The sequence below is a fragment of the Melanostigma gelatinosum genome (genome assembly GCF_949748355.1).
Source record: "Melanostigma gelatinosum genome assembly, chromosome: 5".
Classification (NCBI taxonomy): Eukaryota; Metazoa; Chordata; class Actinopteri; order Perciformes; family Zoarcidae; genus Melanostigma; species Melanostigma gelatinosum.
In genome coordinates this window covers 28,130,541-28,153,260 of record NC_136638.1, presented here as the reverse complement: position 1 = coordinate 28,153,260, position 22,720 = coordinate 28,130,541, and the positions used below count along the sequence as shown (strand labels likewise).

Genomic DNA, 22,720 nt, shown 5'->3' with positions numbered 1-22,720 from the left:
GGGCACTGTGTGTGTGTGTGTGTGTGTGTGTGTGTGTGTGTGTGTGTGTGTGTGTGTGTGTGTGTGTGTGTGTGTGTGTGTGTGGGGACCTGCTGGCAGCCTTCGGGCTCATTGACTGGACTTTACACTGGGCGGTCTGTTCTCACACACACTCATTCAGCTCAAGTATCACTTCTCTTTAAACAACGCAGCAGTGTGTCGGCTCTTCATCCCCTGGAGCTGTGTGTGTGTGTGTGTGTGTGTGTGTGCGTGTTTACGCTCTAACCTCTCACTTCATTCAAACTATTTAACAGCCTGTTTAATTCAGATGTTTTGAGCAAACACAGCAGCAGCAGTTCATTACACACATTAAAACATCCAAATCCACATCGAGTTTGGTCAGACGGAGAGTTTTGATTGTTCTTCCCCACACACACACACACACACACACACACACACACACACTCAGACACACACACACACACACACGCACAGTTCTATAAAATGTCCGATAAAGATCAGTACATGTCAGGATCTCATCATCCAGTTATCACCTCTACTCAAAATACGTTATAAAAGAGCTTCCTCACAACCACAAAAAGATCTTTTGCTGGAGAAAGTTGTCATTATGGATGAATATAAAGACGTGATTGAGGCGGCCACAAGACAGATACAAGTCCGAGTACAGAAGTAGGTCACAATCTCTAACATCTAAAACCCTCAAATTACAAATCAAAGGCTGAAGAAGACTGTTTTCTTTTTTCTTCCTCGTCGATGTCAAACGTGTGAGGAAGCAGAGACACTGACATCAGCTGTTCTGTCCGTCAGAGTCCGTGAAAGGTTCGTTATGAAGCCGGTGGAAGCGGAGTTTAACCTTCGCCCGTGTGACTGACAATAACAGACTTTAGGAACAGCGGATGTTCGTCAGCATGTAAAGTCTCAGAGGACAAATACCAGATGACTCATTGACTACAGACAACAACCAGCTGGAGCTGACACATGTTTGTCATTCAAATTTCAAACCCTTTGCATCTTGTAGTTTGTCAAGTGTTTCATATTTTATATTCTAAGTTGGCGGGAGTAACAACGACCTTTGCCAACATTTTCTTAAATGAGCTCCACATTCAGATGGAAAGTGTGTGTGTGTGTGTGTGTGTGTGTGTGTGTGTGTGTGTGTGTGTGTGTATGTGGTGTGTGTCTCCTTTTCAATCTAATAGGATCAATTTGGCCTTTTTATCTCTTCCTGCCCCGAGAATAAAAGCATTTGTACTGACCGCAAAATCAATCACACACACACACACACACACACACACACACACACACACACACTTCCACATTTCTGTGGGGACTCGCATTGACCGAACATAAGACATTCCCTTTGGCCAAACACTTCACTTACATCTATTCTTAGCCCTGAATTCAACAGTTTAAACCCTCAAAACAAACCTTTCAAGACTGAAAAACATCCTCATAAAGGGAGATAAAACAGCGTTTCCACTCAAGACAAACTGGAAGCTTTCCCAACTCTTTCCACTCGACCGTTGACGTGGTAACAGGAGATTGTTATCACTGTCAGCCAATCAGCTTCCTCCCAGAGAGAGTGTGTGTGACCCAGTGCTTTGCTACAGTACACCCCTCTTTCTCTCTCTCATGTAACTCAACACACAGGTCACAGGTTTGATTCCCACTAAAGAAAAAGGACTGAACCCTTCCAGTTCACTCAGTTCACGTTCTCCGGAGAAAAAGCTTTGTTAGCGAAGGTAAAGAAACTCCAGAAGGTTCTTTAGGAGGTTTGAAACACCTGCTGGTCCTTCAAACGCAGGTCTAAGCAACCAGACAAGACTGATTAAAATAAAACACCTGAGAGACACCGACAAGTCACACATCCAGTCAAAAGGTCCACGAGACAAGTCACAGGTCAAAAGGTCCACGAGACAAGTCAGAGTCAAAAGGTCCACGAGACAAGTCAGAGTCAAAACATCCACGAGACAAGTCACAGGTCAAAAGGTCCACGAGACAAGTCACAGGTCAAAACATCCACGAGACAAGTCACAGGTCAAAAGGTCCACGAGACAAGTCACAGGTCAAAAGGTCCACGAGACAAGTCACAGGTCAAAAGGTCCACGAGACAAGTCACAGGTCAAAAGGTCCACGAGACAAGTCACAGGTCAAAAGGTCCACGAGACAAGTAGAAGTAAACATACTTGCAAAGCTGAGACAAGTCAGAGTTAAAATGTCCACAAAACAAGTCTGAGTCTCTAAACTCAGAGACTCTAAAAGATTCAATGAAAGAAACAAACCATGGAAGGTGGACTGAAGAAGAATCTGGACTGTGCTGCTGCTGCTAATCAACAGGGCGGATCACTATGACTCAGTTCCTCCAGAGATCAATAAAGCTCCACTGATCTGATCTCATCAGGTCTATCAGGACCCTGGTTTCATCTGGATGCTGCTGATTGGCTGATTATCACCGACGCTGTTTGGTCTGTCAGAGTGAATCATCTGACGAGGAAGAAGACAAAACCAACCGGCTGCCAGCAGAGTAATTATGATTAGTGCAGCCATGTTGTCTCACAGCCCCTCCCCCCAAATCCAATCTGATTTAATTTAATTTAATGTGAATATAACAAGCGAGTTCTTGTGCAAGGACGAACAAATACGCCAATTTATTTTTGCTAAAATGCTTTGAATCAAACAATTGTCATCATGACGTTTTTGAACCTCAGAGATATGAATATATATATATATATATATATATATATATATATATATATATATATATATATATATATATAATATGTTGTGTGTTGATGGAGCAGCTACAGTGTTAGCATAGCCTAGCACTGATAGATCCAAACTCCATTAAAAAAACAAGCATTTTAAAAGTTCTCTGCTTGTCATCTTGCAGAGAGAAACAACAAGACATGAATTCAGTGTTTTTACAAATCAGCACCATGATGTCGTTGTTTCTGCGTCCTTTTTATTTGTTTTTTTTAATTAAATCTCAGCAAAAATCATTTGATTTTGGGTTCATACAGCTGAAGTAAGCCAGCCGACGTGTAGCTTGCTAAATACAAATTTGCTTTCTGTTTGGTGTGAACAAAACGTGAGAGAAAGATGGAACTTTTGTTGACATTCATTTTTCTCCATTCCCGAACCTGAATCAAGAATCTAACTGTGTCGTTTGCTCCACAGATTCTGAAGGCCCTTCGTTATTTTGGGCTTTATAAATAAAATTGACTTGATTCAAACAATGAAAACACAAGACAAATGTTAAAAATTGAAAAACAAGACGCGTGTCTCTCATTAATATTAACCGAAACATAAAACAACTAAAACAACAGAATGCAAATGAATAAAAATGTCATTTTTGTGTCTTTGTAGATACATTTCCTCATTATGTCAACAGAAAATATATTAGAAGAACAAAACAAATAAATATAATTTGTAGGAAACAGAGATGACTAAAAGAAGTTTGTCTCATTTTTATTTAACAGAAAATGTGAAGTAATTGTTGCATTTAAACTGTTTGTCAATACTCCATATTTATTTGAATTATTGCTGAATTTAAAAAGAACATGTGCTCCTATAAGTATGCGTCAGGACGTCTGTTACTTTCTCTCAGGTGTTTGACCGGAAACAGACGAGTTTAGCTGTGAAGTGGTGAATAAATACTGAACATATTGCAGGAAATATGAGCGAATAAAAGTTGAATTTGTGTGTGCGTTATGGCAGGTGAGAGATTTAATCCAGCTGGATGTCTGGGTCAGCTGGATACAGGATACTGAGGCCCCAGACGCCTCCCCCCCCCCCCCCACTCCACCCGTCTGGGAGGTGGAGGTGAGCAGAGTCAGGTAGCAGCTTGTGAATGAGAAGGTTTGTGGGAAAAAAGACTTGAGCAGCATTGGACACAAAGACGGCATTTAGAGAGCGAGGGGGCCACATCTGGAGGGGGAACCCAAATACCAACCAATTAACCACAACACCTTACCCTCCCCGAGTGTGTGTGTGTGTGTGTGTGTGTGTGTGTGTGTGTGTGTGTGTGTGTGTGTGTGTGTGTGTGTGTGTGTGTGTGTCGTCGGGTTTCAACGCTCCATGCTGCAATCACATGTCATCATATTTGTGTTCCAGCCGTTTCAGTTCTTTATTTTGTTTTAAAACTTTGGATTTCCCTTTTCTATTCTGAGAGTTTATACATATATAATCTATCTATATATATAATCTACATATATTTATAATGTCGTATTAATCTTCACAAGTTTCACAGAATAAACAAGGATTGTTTTACAATCTGTAGAATGTATTTTAGATAAATTAGTGAATACTTCTCTAGTTACCATGATTTCAATGATGGTACAACAAAAGAAATGTATAAATACTTTGTAAATTACTGCATCATAATTGTGCTAATTTTAAAATAACATATATATTGTTCTGTATTATTCTGCAAAAGTGTTACATTTAAATTTACTCGATTTACACGCTGTACGTAAGACCAATTCAGTAGTACTTTTACTGAAGTATTTAAATTTTCTGTTACATTGTACTTCTAATCCCAGAGATAAATACTTAACTTTGTACTCATCTGTTCACCTTTGTTTTACACTTTCAGATTAACAATTCAAAATGTACTCAACTAATAAATAGCTAAGATCATTCAACCAAAACTTTATTGATCCCCAGAACTCACAATGTACCCAGAAGTCATTAAAATGAGCTGCACCATTAAAGCATCAATAGTTATGATACAACAACTCATATAATATTCTGCATAATGAGTATTTTTAGAATTTTGGTACTTTAAGTACATTTTTTACTTTTACACAAAATGTAAACACAGGACAGCGTGTTTGAAACTAGAAGAAGAAGAACTCCCTCAGGGTCTCAGCTATGTGGTCTATAAATAGAGTTGTGCAGCGACACACACACACACACACACACACACACACACACACACACACACACTTCATTATGATCCTCACACACCAGCAGAAGTCTCTCACAGACATTTCTCAGGATCTCCACCAGCACAAGCAGCTGTTCCCTGCTGACATCACTTAAGTAATGACAACTGTTGCTCCGCCCCCTTCCCTCCCTGCTGCCATAGAAACAAGGAGGCGAGGGGAGGAAAGAGGATGTAGGGAGGAAGGAAGCAGAGGAGAGAGGCTGGGCAATCGCAGCAAGGAAGTAAGGAAGGATGGAGGGAGCGAGAGAGGATTAATACATCAACGGTAATAAAACCTTCGAAAATACCACCAGTGCTGCTGGAACACTTCACATACTAGTAGTACTACTGTAACTCATGTATTATGCAATACAACCTCAGAAGTGTCTGCACCCTTAACAGGTTAAAATATATCAGACACACACACACACTTCCTACACGGTGGTGCTACTACTTTTACTGAAGTACAACATCAGAGTACTTCTTGCACCGCCCGGATTAAATGAAATGGAGCGAATGTTGCGCAATGTTTGTATTTATTGTCTTGTGTCTTAAGATCTCAGGCTCCCTCCAACAATCCTCATTAAATATGTAAAACACAAGAGTAAAAACACAGACAGAAGTTAAAATTAACACAAATAAATGCCTTCAGGTTATTCAAAAATATTCCCAATTCTTCACTGTCAGACTCTGAGACACTGGACTAAGTCAACGTGACCTCACTTATTGGTATCTGGACGGCAGTTTTGAAGCCTTGAGTTCAGCATTTGGCCGTCGCCATCTTGTTTTTTTGGAACCAGAAGCTGGACAAATCATCAAAATGTTATTGTAATCGCATGCGGCCTTCTGCACTTTTAAAATCACTCAAGGGATATGATTAAATAAGATATTATATGAAAAACACTCCTTTTAACATGAGAATAGATGGAAAGAGGCTTCAACATGTGTCTTGCAGCTCTCAGCATCTGTGTGTGTGTGTGTGTGTGTGTGTGTGTGTGTGTGTGTGTGTGTGTGTGGTTTCATCAGTTATTATTATTAACAGCTTCATCTCATTAGTCAGTTTTCCATGATGTCATTTAAAGTACGTAAACAAGAGAGAAGCACGTGAGGACATTTTGTTGTTGTATATATTGTCCCGCCCCTTTCAGTGTCATAGATGGGACCTTCATTTTAGGATAAATTATGTATGGAAGTCAATGACCAGAGATAAATATTTACATGGAAATAGGTGCAAGAAGTATTTATTAAATGGACAAACAACAAAAGTGTAATTCATTAAACAATTCAAATGGGATCAAAACATTATTTGTCTCTCATCGTTGACTACATACATATTTTAAATAAAGTCTCAAGGCGATACACAGGAAGAGGCGGGACTTAACCGCTCTATTAAAAACACATTAACATGTTTTTCTGATGATGATGATGATGATAAATAATCTGCATTAAAACATCCGCCAACATCATCTGGATGATCCTGCAGCATCAACAGACACACACACACACACACACACACACACACACACACACACACACACACACACACACACACACACACACACACACACACACACACACACACACACACACACACACACACAGGTGGCAGATGATCGCCTGAGAGGAAACACAGACACCTGAAACTTTAAACAACTAATGTAATGAAAGTGATTCTCTCTCTCACGCTCACACACTCCATTTTCAGGGCCTCTCATCTCCAGTAAACGAGTGGGTCGGGGTGACACACACACACACACACACACACACACACACACACACACACACACACACACACACACACACACACACACACACACACACACACACACTGAGTGTTTCTGGTAGACAGATGGTTCACTCTGTGTGAGGAAGCTGATCTGATTCAGTACAGAGACTCCCTGTCACCTCCTCCTCCTCCTCCTCTCCCTCCTCCTCCTCCTCTTCCTCTCTAAATATGAGCCAGTTTGTCTCCGTCCTTCTAATCATGTTTCTGTTTCTTCTTTTTTTGTTTTTAATGGTTTGAATTAGATTTTAGTCTCATCTGTCTTTAGATACTTTACAGATCCTTTTAAATGAATGGATCTTCTTTAATGTAATGTAATAAAAACATCTCTGTTATTAGACTTGCTTTTTTAAGTTTTAGACAGCAGAGATTACAGATAGAAGGTTGTAAAGATGATTTAAAGGGACAGTTCACCACAAAAATCTGAAATATCCTCTTGTCGTCCAACACTTTCCTGTGAGCAGTTTCATGTAGGAACTACTTTCTTTTAACCGAAGTACACACCCCAACCGTATCACCGCGCAGAGGGAGAGGATCTACTCATAGACGAGATTTAAACGTGAATGGGGTCAGAGCTATAACGTTAGCTATAGCTCTGTGGATCAGCTCTGTGGATTATCTTCAGTAACCGGGTCATGATTTATGGAAAGAGACACGTTGTTGAAATATGTATTTCAGAGTGTGGGGTGAACTGTCCCTTTAAGAGGAAAGTGTGTGAATATCACACATGAAAAACAAGTAGAAAGTAACCAAGCATTTTAAATGTACATAAGTACAATTTTACGTACTTTACTTGCGTATTTCCGTTACATGAAACGTTATACTTTATACTCCACGACATAGAAAATATATAAATATCAAATTGCAGCATTATTACATTTCTCTAAGCCAGTAAATAACATTTACTTTTGTTTAATACTTAATGATAATGATAGATGGTGTTTTTACCTGCAGTCTTCCTCTCAAGGTACATAAAGTACAGCACTTTAGAGGTACTTGTACTTCAATTGAGTATTTTCATTTTCAGCTCCTTTCTGCTTCTACTCCATCACAGAGGTGAATATTGTACTTTTTACCCTTCTACATCTCAGAGGTACATATTATGACTTATAACACTTGAAGGTTGTTTAACTTTACTAAAATAAAGCATTTAACTGAACTTAAGTGTTTTAATAGATATAAATTATTAAAATAATAATGTTTCAGTGAGAGAATATATTGATTCACACCCGACAAACGACTCTGGATGACTCTGGATGTTAATCAGTTCTTTGATCAGCTGAGCTCCAAATGGCAGAAACTCAAAGAGCAAGTGTCATCGAAAAGAAGCAGAACAAGAGGGGAAAGGTCAAAACAATCACACACAGTCACATGCTGAAGGCGCTGGGTCACATGTTGTCCTCCTGATACCGCGCACACACACACACACACAGCCTCAGACCAAACAATCATCGGCCCTGTTAAATGTTGTTAATATTTAACTCTCTCTATGTGAATGGAGCTTCTCAGTTTGACCCAGTGTCCTCAGAACAAACATGGTTAGTTTGTGCTAATACTACTTTTAAATATTGTTCTAAACAGCTTATATACTTTACTTTAGTAGCATTACTTCAGTTTATATATACTGTTACAAGTAAAAGTCCTGCACTCAACATCTTATTTTAGTACAAAGAAACATCAAAATATACTTAGCAGGACACACCGCTAACAGAGGAGCTAACACACTGCTAGAAGAGCAAATACGCTGCTATCTGAGGAGCTAACACACTGCTAACAGAGGAGCTAACACACTGCTAGAAGAGCAAATACGCTGCTATCTGAGGAGCTAACACACTGCTAACAAAGGAGCTAACACACTGCTAACAGAGGAGCTAACACACTGCTAGAAGAGCAAATACGCTGCTATCTGAGGAGCTAACACACTGCTAACAAAGGAGCTAACACACTGCTAACAGAGGAGCTAACACACTGCTAGAAGAGCAAATACGCTGCTATCTGAGAAGCTAACACACTGCTAACAGAGGAGCTAACACACTGCTAACAGAGGAGCTAACACACTGCTAACAGAGGAGCTAACACACTGCTAGAAGAGCAAATACGCTGCTATCTGAGAAGCTAACACACTGCTAACAGAGGAGCTAACACACTGCTAACAGAGGAGCTAACGCGCTGCAAACAGAGGAGCTAACACACTGCTAACAGAGGAGCTAACACACTGCTAACAGAGGAGCTAACACGCTGCAAACAGAGGAGCTAACGTTAACACTGAAGACAAAGGAGCTAACACACTGCTAATATAAATGCGAGAAGACGCCGACAGCATAAACAGATGAAATGTTCACTATTCACATCCGTTAGCGCATCAACTCTTTTTCTTTCAACAAACACACAAAAAACAAACTCAAGTCTAAAAACTTTTTTCCACAATTGAGTAAGTTTTATTAATTGCTGCCGTTTCCATACAGCTTTTTTAAATGTGAAACAAAATGAGCACTAAAATGTATGAATGGGAAAAAAAAACGAATAATAAAGTCATGTTAGAATTACAATAAACCTGAAATGTGTGTTACATCTGTTACAAGTTACCAAGTTCAAACGAGAGTAGATGTTCATTTTAAAGTCTGTTTTCACTAAGAGACGAATCACCCTCTCATTAAATCAACAGATCAGGTGTCTGATAAGTGTTCACTCGTTTTATTCTACATGGAGTTCAGTTAATGACGTTTTAAAAACATCTTCAACACAGCTACCATGAAGTGAAGCGTTTGTTGCGTCTGCAGCAGGAAAACAGACCAAAACTGTGAAGTGAGTTTCTGTTGTGTGTCTGAGTGCAACCCGAGCTCCCAGAGCTCCCATCAAATATTCATTAAGCTCCTTTCACCGCGTCTTGGACTCTCCAGGAAACACACGCACACACACGTACACACACTGTGTGTGGGGTGTGTGCGTGCTACAACAACATTATGATCTCATTACATTACTGTTAAACTGACTATTATCTGAGTGTATCTCTATTTAACTGAATATTATTGTCCCATAACTAATGACGGAACAATAATGCCTCGTGAGAACAATTAAACTTTATTGACACTAAAAGTATCTAACGGTTTGTTTAAATCTGAGAAGGTTCATCCTCTGGGGAGTAGACGTCATTGAAGTGGGAATAATGAAAGTACAACTACCATTAAAATGTACTTTAAGTACAGTATTTGAGTAAACTGACCGGGGCGAAGTGGAGAAAATCAACTGTCACAATATTTTTACCTTTATATTGATATTGTCGAGCGACTATTAGTGCTTTTACTAAATATTTACTCAATAATATTTTTGATAAATAACCATCAGTAATGTGGATCACTTTGAATGTAGCGCAGCCTTTAAACCCAGGAAAACACAATATACATAATATTATAATATCTAAAGTTTTGAATATGTGACTGAACTCGTGTTTCTTTTACTGCCACGAGGACATTGAACGCATCACGACTGCAGGAGGTGGTTTGGGTAAAAAGAAAATAACTTAATTTAATACAACAGTAACAGCTCATACCATGACAACAGCCTGCAGAGAGAGAGAGAGAGAGTGTGTGTGTGTGTGTGTGTGTGTGTGTGTGTGTGTGTGTGTGTGTGTGTGTGTGTGTGTGTGTGTGTGTGTGTGTGTGTGTGTGTGTGTGCATTAAGAGGGGATGGAGGGGGGCTTGGGGGTGAACGAGCCCCCCCGAGGGGAGGGCATCAACGTGGTGCTGGTCTGGTGACCAGACTCCTGCAGGTTTTCAGCATAATTTAAGAAAGTAAGTCGGTTTATTGTACACCGTATAAACACATAAAAATGGCCGCCGCTGTGACCATTGATTTGAATGGGAATGTCTGTTCTACTCCTGTTCCATTTCTATGTGAAAAACCTTTTTAAAAACATGGTTACGAAGTCAAAGATAACAGTAAACAAGACGAAAAACAAACAAATAAGTTTAGTTTTGAGTCTCGCTTTGTATTTGTTCGTAAGTGTTATTGTACACCTGAGAGTCCATAAAGACGCTACAGATCATGAAGTATTAGTATCAGAAGTAATGAGTTTAAAACCTTGAAATCAATTCAGATCACAGACGAGTTACCATGGATACGCCGGCTGCACTTCAATTATAGGTGTGAAACAGTTATTAGGTGAGATAACACACACACACACACTTTCTAACCAGATTTACAGGATGTGAATATCCATCAATATATATTGTTTTTAACGCATTCATTAAACGTGTTAAAGCTCTTTATTCTCATTTCTATTTATTGATTAACTGAAAACAAACACATCTGAAGCAATTGATTCATCAACGACGTCTGATATAATTTCTGCTTCTTCAGCTTCTTAAATCTGCTGCTTTCCTCTGTTTTAAATTCACTTTTAAAGTGAATATTATTTGATATCTTTGAGCTTATTCAATAAAAACCAGACATTTGGAGTCAGAATAAACTACATTGTGATGATGATGATGATGATGATGATGATGATGATGATGGAACAACAGAGGCTTATTGGTGTGTTTTTAATGGAGCTCAAGGAGACACACACACACACTACCTGTTACAGCAGACTGTAGGGGGCGCTAGCAGGAGTTGTGTCTTTTATTATTTTACAGACTTTCTTTCTCTTATTAATCTGTTACAATTATTACATTTTATGTTCGTTTATTCACATTTTCCAGCAGGACGATCAAAGCCAACAGCACACACACACAGTCATTACTGTGTGACTGACACCTCAAACAGAAGCATCTGAAACACAGATCACACAGTTAATCTGTAGCTCCCATTACACACACACACACACACACATTACACACACATTACACACACACAGTTTCCCTCATATTGACCGAACTGTCAAAGATCCTCTCACGTTACCAAATCCAGAGGAGAATGAGGGGAAGGAGGAAAGGAAGATGATAAAAGGGAGGAGAGGAGGAGAAAGAAGACAAAAGAAGAGAGGGTGAAGATGAAAGAGGAAGGAGTTAGGATGGAGGGATGTGGAGGAAGAGGAGGCTGGATGGAGGAGGAGGAATTAGGAAAAGGAGTGAAAGGAGGTCAAGAGGACAAAAGAGCAAGAGCTGCATATAAATGTGTGTAAAAGTGTATCAATGTAAATGTAAAATGTGTATAAATCTGTCAAAAAATGTGTTTATATTTGTGTCCATATCTGTATGTATATGTGTTAACGTCTATAAATGTGTATACGGTTCACCGTAAATATGAAGACGTCTATCGCCGGTTCACCGTAAATATGAAGACGTTTATCGCCGGTTCACCGTAAATATGAAGACGTCTATCGCCGGTTCACCGTAAATATGAAGACGTCTATCGCCGGTTCACCGTAAATATGAAGACGTTTATCGCCGGTTCACCGTAAATATGAAGACGTCTATCGCCGGTTCACCGTAAATATGAAGACGTTTATCGCCGGTTCACCGTAAATATGAAGACGTCTATCGCCGGTTCACCGTAAATATGAAGACGTTTATCGGCGGTTCACCGTAAATATGAAGACGTCTATCGCCGGTTCACCGTAAATATGAAGACGTCTATCGCCGGTTCACCGTAAATATGAAGACGTTTATCGCCGGTTCACTGTAAATATGAAGACGTCTATCGCCGGTTCACCGTAAATATGAAGACGTCTATCGCCGGTTCACCGTAAATATGAAGACGTTTATCGCCGGTTCACCGTAAATATGAAGACGTTTATCGCCGGTTCACCGTAAATATGAAGACGTCTATCGCCGGTTCACCGTAAATATGAAGACGTTTATCGGCGGTTCACCGTAAATATGAAGACGTCTATCGCCGGTTCACCGTAAATATGAAGACGTCTATCGCCGGTTCACCGTAAATATGAAGACGTTTATCGCCGGTTCACTGTAAATATGAAGACGTCTATCGCCGGTTCACTGTAAATATGAAGACGTCTATCGCCGGTTCACCGTAAATATGAAGACGTCTATCGCCGGTTCACCGTAAATATGAAGACGTTTATCGCCGGTTCACTGTAAATATGAAGACGTCTATCGCCGGTTCACCGTAAATATGAAGACGTCTATCGCCGGTTCACCGTAAATATGAAGACGTCTATCGCCGGTTCACCGTAAATATGAAGACGTTTATCGCCGGTTCACTGTAAGTATGAAGACGTCTATCGCCGGTTCACTGTAAATATGAAGACGTCTATCGCCGGTTCACTGTAAATATGAAGACGTCTATCGCCGGTTCACCGTAAATATGAAGACGTCTATCGCCGGTTCACCGTAAATATGAAGACGTTTATCGCCGGTTCACTGTAAGTATGAAGACGTTTATCGCCGGTTCACTGTAAATATGAAGACGTTTATCGCCGGTTCACTGTAAGTATGAAGACGTTTATCGCCGGTTCACTGTAAGTATGAAGGACACGTAAAAACATTAAGATTCTCAAGCAACTTCTGCAGCCTCTTTGATTTCTGAGTGGAGATAATAGAGGATATAAATTATATGTATATTATATAAATTCAGCACAGCCAAAGGTTTGAACCGCACAAAGACACTTTATACACACACACGAACAAACACACACACACACACTAACAAACAGCTCTATTTAAAGTGTAACATAATAACTGAATTTAATGGATCAGTTCAAAGCGCCACAGAGAAAAGTAAAACCAAGGTTATGACAGTTAAACAATGCCAGGCAGGATATGTGTGTGTGTGTGACTGAAAGAGGCCGATGTGTCACCTAATAGCTATGAGCCGTCTGCATGTAGTAAACCAATCTGTGTGTGTGTGACTGTGTGTGTGCGTGTGCGCGTGTGTGTGTGCGCGCGAGTGTGTGTGTGGGACATTGTGTGCGAGTGTGTGTGTGCACTGTACATAGGAAGCTACAAAGCAAAAGTCTGTTGAAGATATGGGCAAAAAAACAACACAAGTCCACAATTAACTGAATAAAAAATGTTCAAACAACAGTAACAGATCTGACAGCCAATCAGAGGGCTGGATTAACAAAAGTGTTGACCTCTGACCTCACAGTGCTGTTAACATGACATCACCGCTGCAGCCTCAGAGGAATGAATAAATCAAACGCACCTTCTGTCTGCAGCTTCACTGACTGAACTAATTTACCCTGAGTGCTACGACACACACACACACACACACACACACACAAGCTACGACACACACATACACACACACAAGCTACGACACACACACACACACACCTCCTGGTTAACTGCCATCAGAGTGTGAATCAATCTCCGCTCTGCAGCAGAAACACGCCTTCGTCCGGAAAGGATGTGAAGAGAAGCATGATGGGAGTGAACCCTGAGGTGTGTGTGTGTGTGTGTGTGTGTGACAGCAGGAAGATGGATGAGTCACAGTCATGTCTGATTCCTCTGAACTTTGGGTCTAATCTCTGGTTTTGGCATCAAAACCTTTAGGTTTCTCACAGCACACATTCTATGGTACTCTGTGTAGTACTCTGTCATACCTTCTAGTATACTGCAGTACTACATAGTAGTCGTGGTTTAACCAAACATTAGAACTCTCTGACCAACCTGACTTTAGTCACCGGTTCAGTTCATTTTGTCTCGTAACCTTCGAACAGCTCGTCTCGTTCTTTTATTCTGAAAAATCTGTAAAATAAATGTTTAATCTGAAACTTTCTTTCTTTTCAAACAACAACATAATGACACACTTAAATCATGATGATATGTTATTATTGTATTGAACAAATATTAGAGAGCAGACTGATTTTTAAAACACTGTACAGCTCTTTTCATGTCAAAACAAATACTTCGTGTTGATTCTTCAGATTCTTTCTTTGGAAATTTCCACTTCACATTTATGACTTTTGCAGTATTTGTTCTTTGTAATGAATGAAAACTTTGAGGCAGATTCTTCTGATTCTGATTCTTGTTGTCAGTTTTTCTCTTCTGTTAAATATTCTTCGAAATATTCTCAAATGATGTGGCGTTCAGGGGCCGTGGGGAAAGACAGAAAAGGTTGGTGGTTGACATCTCGTCTCTGAACTTCAGCTTCAATTGTTTCTGTATTTGATTTTTTGTGAAAACTTTTAGACGCAGATTGAAAAACGTTAATAATAAAACTCAAAATAAAACCAGATTATAACGAGGTTTAACAGCCGTATTTAATACTCACACACTCTTTAATTAGTTTAATTATCCGAGTTACTTACCGAGTATTTTATTGATTCATAGTCTGAACAAATTCTATGAAAAGCAGCCGGAAAATATTGAAATGTGAAATTAAACATTTTAAATTGTAAAAAGAGTCAGAAATCTGAATCATGTTTATTATTTCTATGTGACGCCAAACATTTAAAAAACACATTTATGCTACATCTTCTGCTATCGACGAGTCAAACTAATGTAACACTGAATTGCACAAAGTACAACAGAATATTATCTCCCTGGCTTTCCACAAAACATCTTAAAATATAAGTTATTAAAATGAATAAGTTAATAATCTAAAAGTCTCTTTGCTTTGGTAGAGAATCCAGTTCTTGTTCTTCACTTCCAGATTAAACTAAAGTGAAGCAGAGCGCACACACACACACACACACACACACACACACACACACACACGCGGTAATAGTACATCAGCACGATGTACTTAACAGGTATCAGTGTTTTATTCTGTAGGATTTTAGATGTTAATAGTAGCGTTTACACACTGTGTTTACCTTTAATCTAAAGTACTGGAGCATGTTTTATTTCCTATAATTCAATAATCGACAAACATTTCTTTGGTCTTTACTTGTTTTTTATGCTGCTTTTCTTGCTGAATGACTTGTTTTTAAGAAACTTCTGTGCACGTCTGCTAAAAACAAGATTCAAACTTCTGCTTCTGTGTGATTCTTTGAGGAGGAACTCAGATTACAGTTTCTTTGTTGATTTTTTGTGAGTAAAAAGTATTTGAAATGTAGTGAAGTGAAGTAAAAGTTGCATGAAGAACCTCCCTCTCCCCTGGTGTGTGGTGCATCACAAACCAAGCGCTCCCTCGGTCACCTCACACACACACACCAGCATCATGTTGGTGAGTTACTTCACGTTGCCCCACGTTGCCTCACGTTGCCCCACGTTGCCTCACGTTGCCCCACGTTGCCTCACGTTGCCCCACGTTGCCTCACGTTGCTCATCGCAGCGATGATGTCGCATAAGAACTTCCTGCATGCAGATCATGAACTCCTCTGGTCCGGTTCAGAAGACCCCTCTGGGTCGGGGACCACGGGACCAAAACCAGGTCCCTGTTTATAAAGAGGTTCAGAGCAGCTACAACAGGAAGTGATGCGTCACTATGAACTAATATCAATGAGTCACAGGAGACAATGTGTATGAAGTACACAGGAATACTGATATTCCTGTGTACTTACTTACTTACTTTATAATGCACATGTGTTTTGTGTTTTGTGAAAAGTTTCCTTCATTGAAAGAGTTTGTTTGTTTCGTTTCTCATCAGGTCACGACATGCGTTCACACACTAAGCTCCTCTCGGGGAAATCGTGTCTTTAATCGACGGAGTTAATGAGTTTCTGTTATAATCAAGAGATGATTATCAGCACAACCGACTTCAGACTTTCTCTGAGACTGAGAAGGAAGAGCAGCAAAACAGAGTCCAGCAAGAGACCAAAATCACAGCAGATTAAAGCAAAAGTGAATATCATATCAGCAAATTAACATCGTCTTCTTCTGTCTGACTCCTCCCCACTGGTGCATGCTGGGTTTAAAACCAAGCACTCCCCTTTTTGAAGCAGCCGAGCCTCAAAATCTTTTGCATTTCTCTGCTCAACTTAATGCGAACCAGAAAACAATTTCATACAGACACAAAAACCTTAACACCACCCCGCCGTGAAATTCATCACAAACCAAGCAGCCCCTCTTAGCCTCTTGTCTCCACCTGCCCGCCACAAGAACACAGCAGACTGGAGCTCCAGACGTCATCTGTTCCACAGCAGCTGCCCCCCCCCCCGCATCCCACTCACAAAACAAGCGCTCCTTTTATTCTTTTTTAAATTCTGTTCCTGCAGCAGAAGATTATTCAAAACAATCAGCAGCTGCATAAATCTGCTGATCCCCATGTGATCCCCAAGTGCTCCCATGGACCTGACAGCTGAGCCTACAGCTCTCACACACACACACACACACACACACACACACACACACACACACACACACACACACACACACACACAGCAGCTGAACCCTGCACAACAAAACAATGCAAAAACATCCTGGCTGGGCCCGTTACACACCATAAATCAAGCGCTCCCTTACCCTTGGGGCAGCTGACCGTGCAGCCTTCGGATTACCTGCGTGTGTGTGTTAACCTCCCCACTATCTACTCCCTTCCAGGCCTGCTGTGAATCATGAATGAAGCACGCCCTACTGACTCACCTATGGCTGATTCCCCCCCCCCCCGGCTCCGTTTCACACCACAAACCAAGCGCTCCCCTTCTCTCCTCTGTGGCAGCTGAACAAACTAGCCCTCTGGCATTGTCATGCTTCACAAACCAAGCGCTCCCTTTACCTTTCAAGTTCAAACTTTCAGACCAACCCTCCCCCTCAAAGCCCCACTAACCAAGCGCTCCCTTCATCATCTGGAGGTGCTGTCCCTCCAGTTATCAGTCAGACGTTTATGCTGTAACACCTCCCCTCTCTCTTTAGCTGGCTTGCAGTGCATTAAAAACAAGCACTCCCTTGATCACCTCATAACCCAGAGCTTCCTCTTCAAATCGACATCCTCTTTTTAACTGCAAAATCAAACTAACCCCTTCTCCATCTAGACCCTCTCCCGTCCCTGGTCTGTAAGGCCATCACAAAACAAGCGCTCCCTTGATTAACTCATGTGTGTGAGTAACTCTTCGCACCTTCATTTATCCTTTTCTGCAACAAAAATCAAACAAACCCTGTCTCTCCGTCCTCCCTCGTCTATGCATGCAATGCATGCAATGCATCACAAACCAAGCGCTCCCTTTACCTCCGGAACTCTTCTTCTCCTCCTTCCACCATGAGGGGCAAACCAAGCGCTCCTGTGAAGACTGAAACCAAAGACTTGATTACCTCAGAAGATGCAACAAAATCAAACCAACCCTACCTCTTCTACACCTACCTGCTCCACTCACCCCCCCCTCCAGCTGGCATGCACTGCATCACAAACCAAGCGCTCCCTTCATTACTTCAAGGCCTCTAGTGTGCTTTTCCCTGGAGCTGCAACAAAGTAAACAAACCCCTCATCTCTCCCCCCCTTTAGACCCTGAGCTGACATGTGGTGCATCACAAACCAAGCGCTCCCCTCATTAAGTGGAGGTTCCCCTGTAAATGCAAAGGAACATTTACGGAAGGCACAAAGTGGAGTTGTATCAAAATCAAACCAACCCCTGCCTCTTTTGTCCCCCATTTAGAGGGTGGATCACAAAACAAGCGCTCCCGTCAGGAGTTGGAGCTTCTCATTCACAAGAATCCTGTTGTGAGTGTGTTTTTGTTTTTTTTAACTGTAACACTTCAAATGAAACAAAATCAAACCAACCCCTCCAACAAGACCCCCCCCCCCTCTTGGATGTGATACATCCCAAATCAAGCGCTCCCTTAATTACCTCTCTGCTCCAGCGTCACAAAAAGCATCTTGTGTTTTTTTGTCCTGCAACAAAATCACAACCTTCATCTCTCCTCTCCTAAACAGGCATGTGAAGCACAACAAACCAAGCGCTCCCCCTGATTACCTCATGAAGTGGAGCTTCCCTTCTCAAGCAGAGCAGCATTTTTTATTTCATCCAAAAGCACAAAGTGGAATCAAACCAACCCCTCCAGCTAGACCCTCTCCTCTCAGCTGTGGTGAATCCCAAATCAAGCGCTCCCTCCAACACCTCACTGCTGGAGCTTCACATTAACAAGCATCTTGTGTTTTTTTCTTCTTCTCTGCAACAAAAACCAGCAAACTCCCCAATCTCCTTCATGTCTCCCCTCAATCTAAACCCCTCTCCCCTTATCTTGCATGCAAAGCATCACAAAATCAAGCGCACTTAATCTACATTAACGCAGGAGCTCTCCCTCCAGCATCGCTTGTTATTTCTGCAACAAATCAAACCAAGCACCCCCCCCCCCTCCTCCCATTCACGCAGACACCTCTCTCCTCTCAGCGAGCACGTGATGCATCCCAAACCGAGCGCTCCCTTCACCTCCAGACCGTCACAATCAACATCAACACAACACGTCTTTATTCTCTGCAACATCCAAAAACACAACACGCGGACCTGCAACACAAACCAAGCGGAGCTCTTTCTCTCTGACACACACACGCGCGCACACACACACACGCGCGCACACACACACACCAGGTCTTACCTCTGGAGCTGCTGAAGGCGGTGTACCAGGACACGGAGACCAGCCCGCACAGCCCGAACAACAAGACCGTCAGGAAGGAGACATTTCGGAGCCTCATCTCCGGAGCATGTCCGCACCGAGAAGGGGGGAGGAGAGGGACTGACGGAGGGAGAGGGGAAGGAGGGGGGAGGAAAGGAGGCAGGTAGAGAGAGAGACAAGAGAGAGAGAGGAGCGAGAGAGAGAGAGAGAGGAGCGCGGAGCTGTTGCCGTCTGAGCAGCAGCAGCTACACTGAAAAGAGAGAGAGAAAGAGGGGAGAGGACAGAAACAGGTAGAGAGACATGGGACGAGAGAGACAGAGAGAGAGAGAGAGACAGAGAGCTTAAAATAAACATAAATTCAATAATCTTTATATGAGACATTAAAGCAGATTAGACACAAATATGATGCAAATCTAATGGAGACAAAAGTCATTCACAATAAAATAAAGACTTTAAAAATAAATTAAATTAAAGATTATTGTGCTTTATCATTTTTAATGAAAGTGAAGTTGGTATCTTGTGCATGAAAAGTGCGTTTGATTTGTTTACAGGGTGTGAAATAAATAATCACATTTCAGCTCTCTGATTGGCTATCAGCCCCGCCCCCTCCCACATTAGTTATGAAATGAGAACTCTGGCTGATTGCTACGGAAAAAATGCAGCGACAAATAATTTCACCGTAAAATAACGGTATAAAACTGGCAACAGAGACGGCAGCAATTAACCGTTAATTTACATGCGAAGGATGAATATTTAGCTAAGATTACATTCACAGCAGTTCACTACAGTGTGGACGATAAAACACCAATGAGCTGTAAAGCCTGTCGACGTCGGCGTAATAACGTCCACCAGCTGTTGGCAACTAGCTAGTTGCACGAATGAATGTACTTTGGTCACATTAATAAATGAATAAGTTAATAAATACTTTTGATAATATGCATATTTATAATATTTTGTCATTGTTCAACACTTCGGTAATAGCGGTAAATATATGACGATAGAATGGAAATAATTGTGTTTTCTAATTTTCTACTTCACTTTTAGGCAGATATTTTATATTTTATATTTCATAAAACAGCGATGGACATAAATTTGAGGAGACAACGTTGTTTCCCAAACACTCCGTTTTTCATGTTTACGCGGATTCACCGTGACCAGAGTTTTGAAAAATCGCCATTTTTATTGACTAAAAACTCTGTTAGCATGCAGACGAGATGCCAAAACATGGAGGAAAATATCAATATCTCTGTATATGGGAAAAGCATTTACAACTGTCAGATGAATGAAGTGCAGTAAAATATACTCCAAACTCTAGTCAAATCATAAATTAGCTTTAAATGGAAATACTCAAGTATAGTTCAAGTACGACACAATTAGACTTCATGACTTGAGAAAAGGGAAAAATGAGAACTGTGTGAAGGCTCTTACAAACACGCTAACAGGCTAAAGCTAACACTTTTCAGATAAACAACATGGCTCTTGTGTTGTTTTATTAAGCTAGTTAGTCGTAGCTTTATAATATACTTTATAATACAAAGAGGCTAAAGCTAAAAGCTAACACTTTTCAGATAAACAACATGGCTCTTGTGTTGTTTTATTAAGCTAGTTAGTCGTAGCTTTATAATACAGTATCATGAGGAAAATATAGAAGTTAACGTTTGGAAAATAACCGTCAGGAAAAAAACATACATTACTTTAGTTTATATTGTCAGAAAACATGTTTCACACTTAAAATAGAAAATGCTAATGACATGCTAACTCTTCCCCTTGGAAGTGATGCTAATGTTGACAGCATGCTCGTTAGCTGGACATGCTAACATCAGCCAAACACTTTAATTAGTTCACAGCTGGTTTTGGTATGAAAACCATCCAAACAGAATTTATTGAACATATTTTTATGAATTAATAATGAGCAATTGTGTTGAATTCTGACGAAATAATTAGCCGACATATTGTGTTACTGTTTGTAACATTGAGACAGACTCACCTCTTCCTGTTTTGTACCTGGTTCAGAGCTCCTGGATCGAACCATTGTCTTCACAAACAAGGGGGGGTCGCAATACAAGTTATTTGTGTGATTAAATGAATGTATGTGTGTTGTACAACTCTTTGTTTGAATCTTTATGATGAAGAGAATTATTATTTGAATATTGTCTTTTTTTATGTGTTAGTTTTATGTGAATATTTATTTAACTCTAAACGGTTTTGTTCCCACCAACATGGTATCGTCCAACTAATTACCCGCAAAAGAATGAACAATGCACCTCTGGTTTGTCTGCTGTTAGAGGTTGTTGGTGTTTTATGTATAGAATCCAATTAGTGCATTTACATCTTCATCTCATTCTGCATCAATCCTCCAGTAACCACTTTACTCTATAATTGTTGTTTTAAACTTTAATCAAGAGAACAGCTGTTGTTTTTATTCGTTTTTCTTTATGATTGTAATTTCATTTATTCTTCTCCCACTGTTGTGTGATTAAAAAGCAATAAAGAAGAGGATTAATAACTAAAGATGTTCCACACTTTCATTTACTAAATTCAATCATCTTTCTTGGTGTTTGAACTGAAGATGAATAAAGGTCAGAGTTTAATTATTTCTTTTTTTATAGAGAATCCGGACGTGTTGAACGCAGCCTGCAGCTCCACCTGGTGGTCAGGATGAAAACATAACGTGTGAAGTTTAATGCAAAGTTGAATCAGGTTCATCAAACAGAAACGTAAAGACAGTTTTCTTCAGTGTTTAATAAAACTCCTAACCTGCAGAGAAGTCACAGAACAAATCGATCAGATGAAGTAGACAAAATATTTTATTTATGACTGTACTTCATACAGAGGTGTCACTTTCTGCATTGTAGAACGAGAGATCATATGTGAGAGAGATAATGATTTGTTAATTGTATACAAACACAATTATAGATTATAAAATAATTTAAATTAAATATTTGACAGTTATAAATGAGTAAATAAGGAGGTAAATAAGAATATTAAGGTTAATGTCATTAATGTCTTAAAGAAGCAGACTGTGGCGGCTAAGTGGAGAGTAGGGCCGTCCTTCAATCAGAGGGCTCCTGTAGCTGAGACTACAATCTGATAGAATGTGAATTGTCAGTCGCTTTGGGTAAAAGCGTCTGCTAAATGACTGTAATGTAATATACTGTCCCACACTGACATCTAGTGGTCATGAACAGAAGGTACAACACGATCACATTATTTATTTTATGAATACAACAACCGTTATAATGGCGTTGACTCAGCACTCTGAGGATATTATTTATGAATACATAAAATGCCTTAACATTCATCGTTTGATATTAGGTTATTATTTAAACCTCAGAGGACGAATGTGAAGTTTTATAAGAGCCGATATATCCTCTGAACTTATGTCTTTATGTCTCGTGCAGCAGAATAAAGGGACAGTTCACTCTGAAATCAACATGTTTACGCTTCCGGTTTCAACTTCCGGTTCAAGCGAGGATCGCTTGAGGAAGGAGGGATCTCTGAGGAGCCATGAGCGAGGACCCACGAGACCAGCCTTCCAGGAAGTGTTTTCACTGCCGACACGGCCCCTCATCGTTCATCAGCCATGTGATTGGACGCTGCAGCCGATCGGACTGA

General features: G+C 40.5%; 1 protein-coding gene across 1 annotated transcript in view; it reads right to left on the bottom strand.

The window, feature by feature from the left end:
* mgat4b (alpha-1,3-mannosyl-glycoprotein 4-beta-N-acetylglucosaminyltransferase B) overlaps positions 1–19,221 on the bottom strand; it is a 65,319-nt gene extending 46,098 nt beyond the window's left edge. Inside the window, exon 1 of the mRNA XM_079268225.1 lies at positions 19,088–19,221. Within this exon, the coding sequence (XP_079124351.1) occupies positions 19,088–19,184 (97 nt within the window). The 5' untranslated portion in view covers positions 19,185–19,221. The remainder of the gene's footprint in view (positions 1–19,087) is intronic.
* Between the last annotated feature and the right edge of the window lie 3,499 nt (positions 19,222–22,720).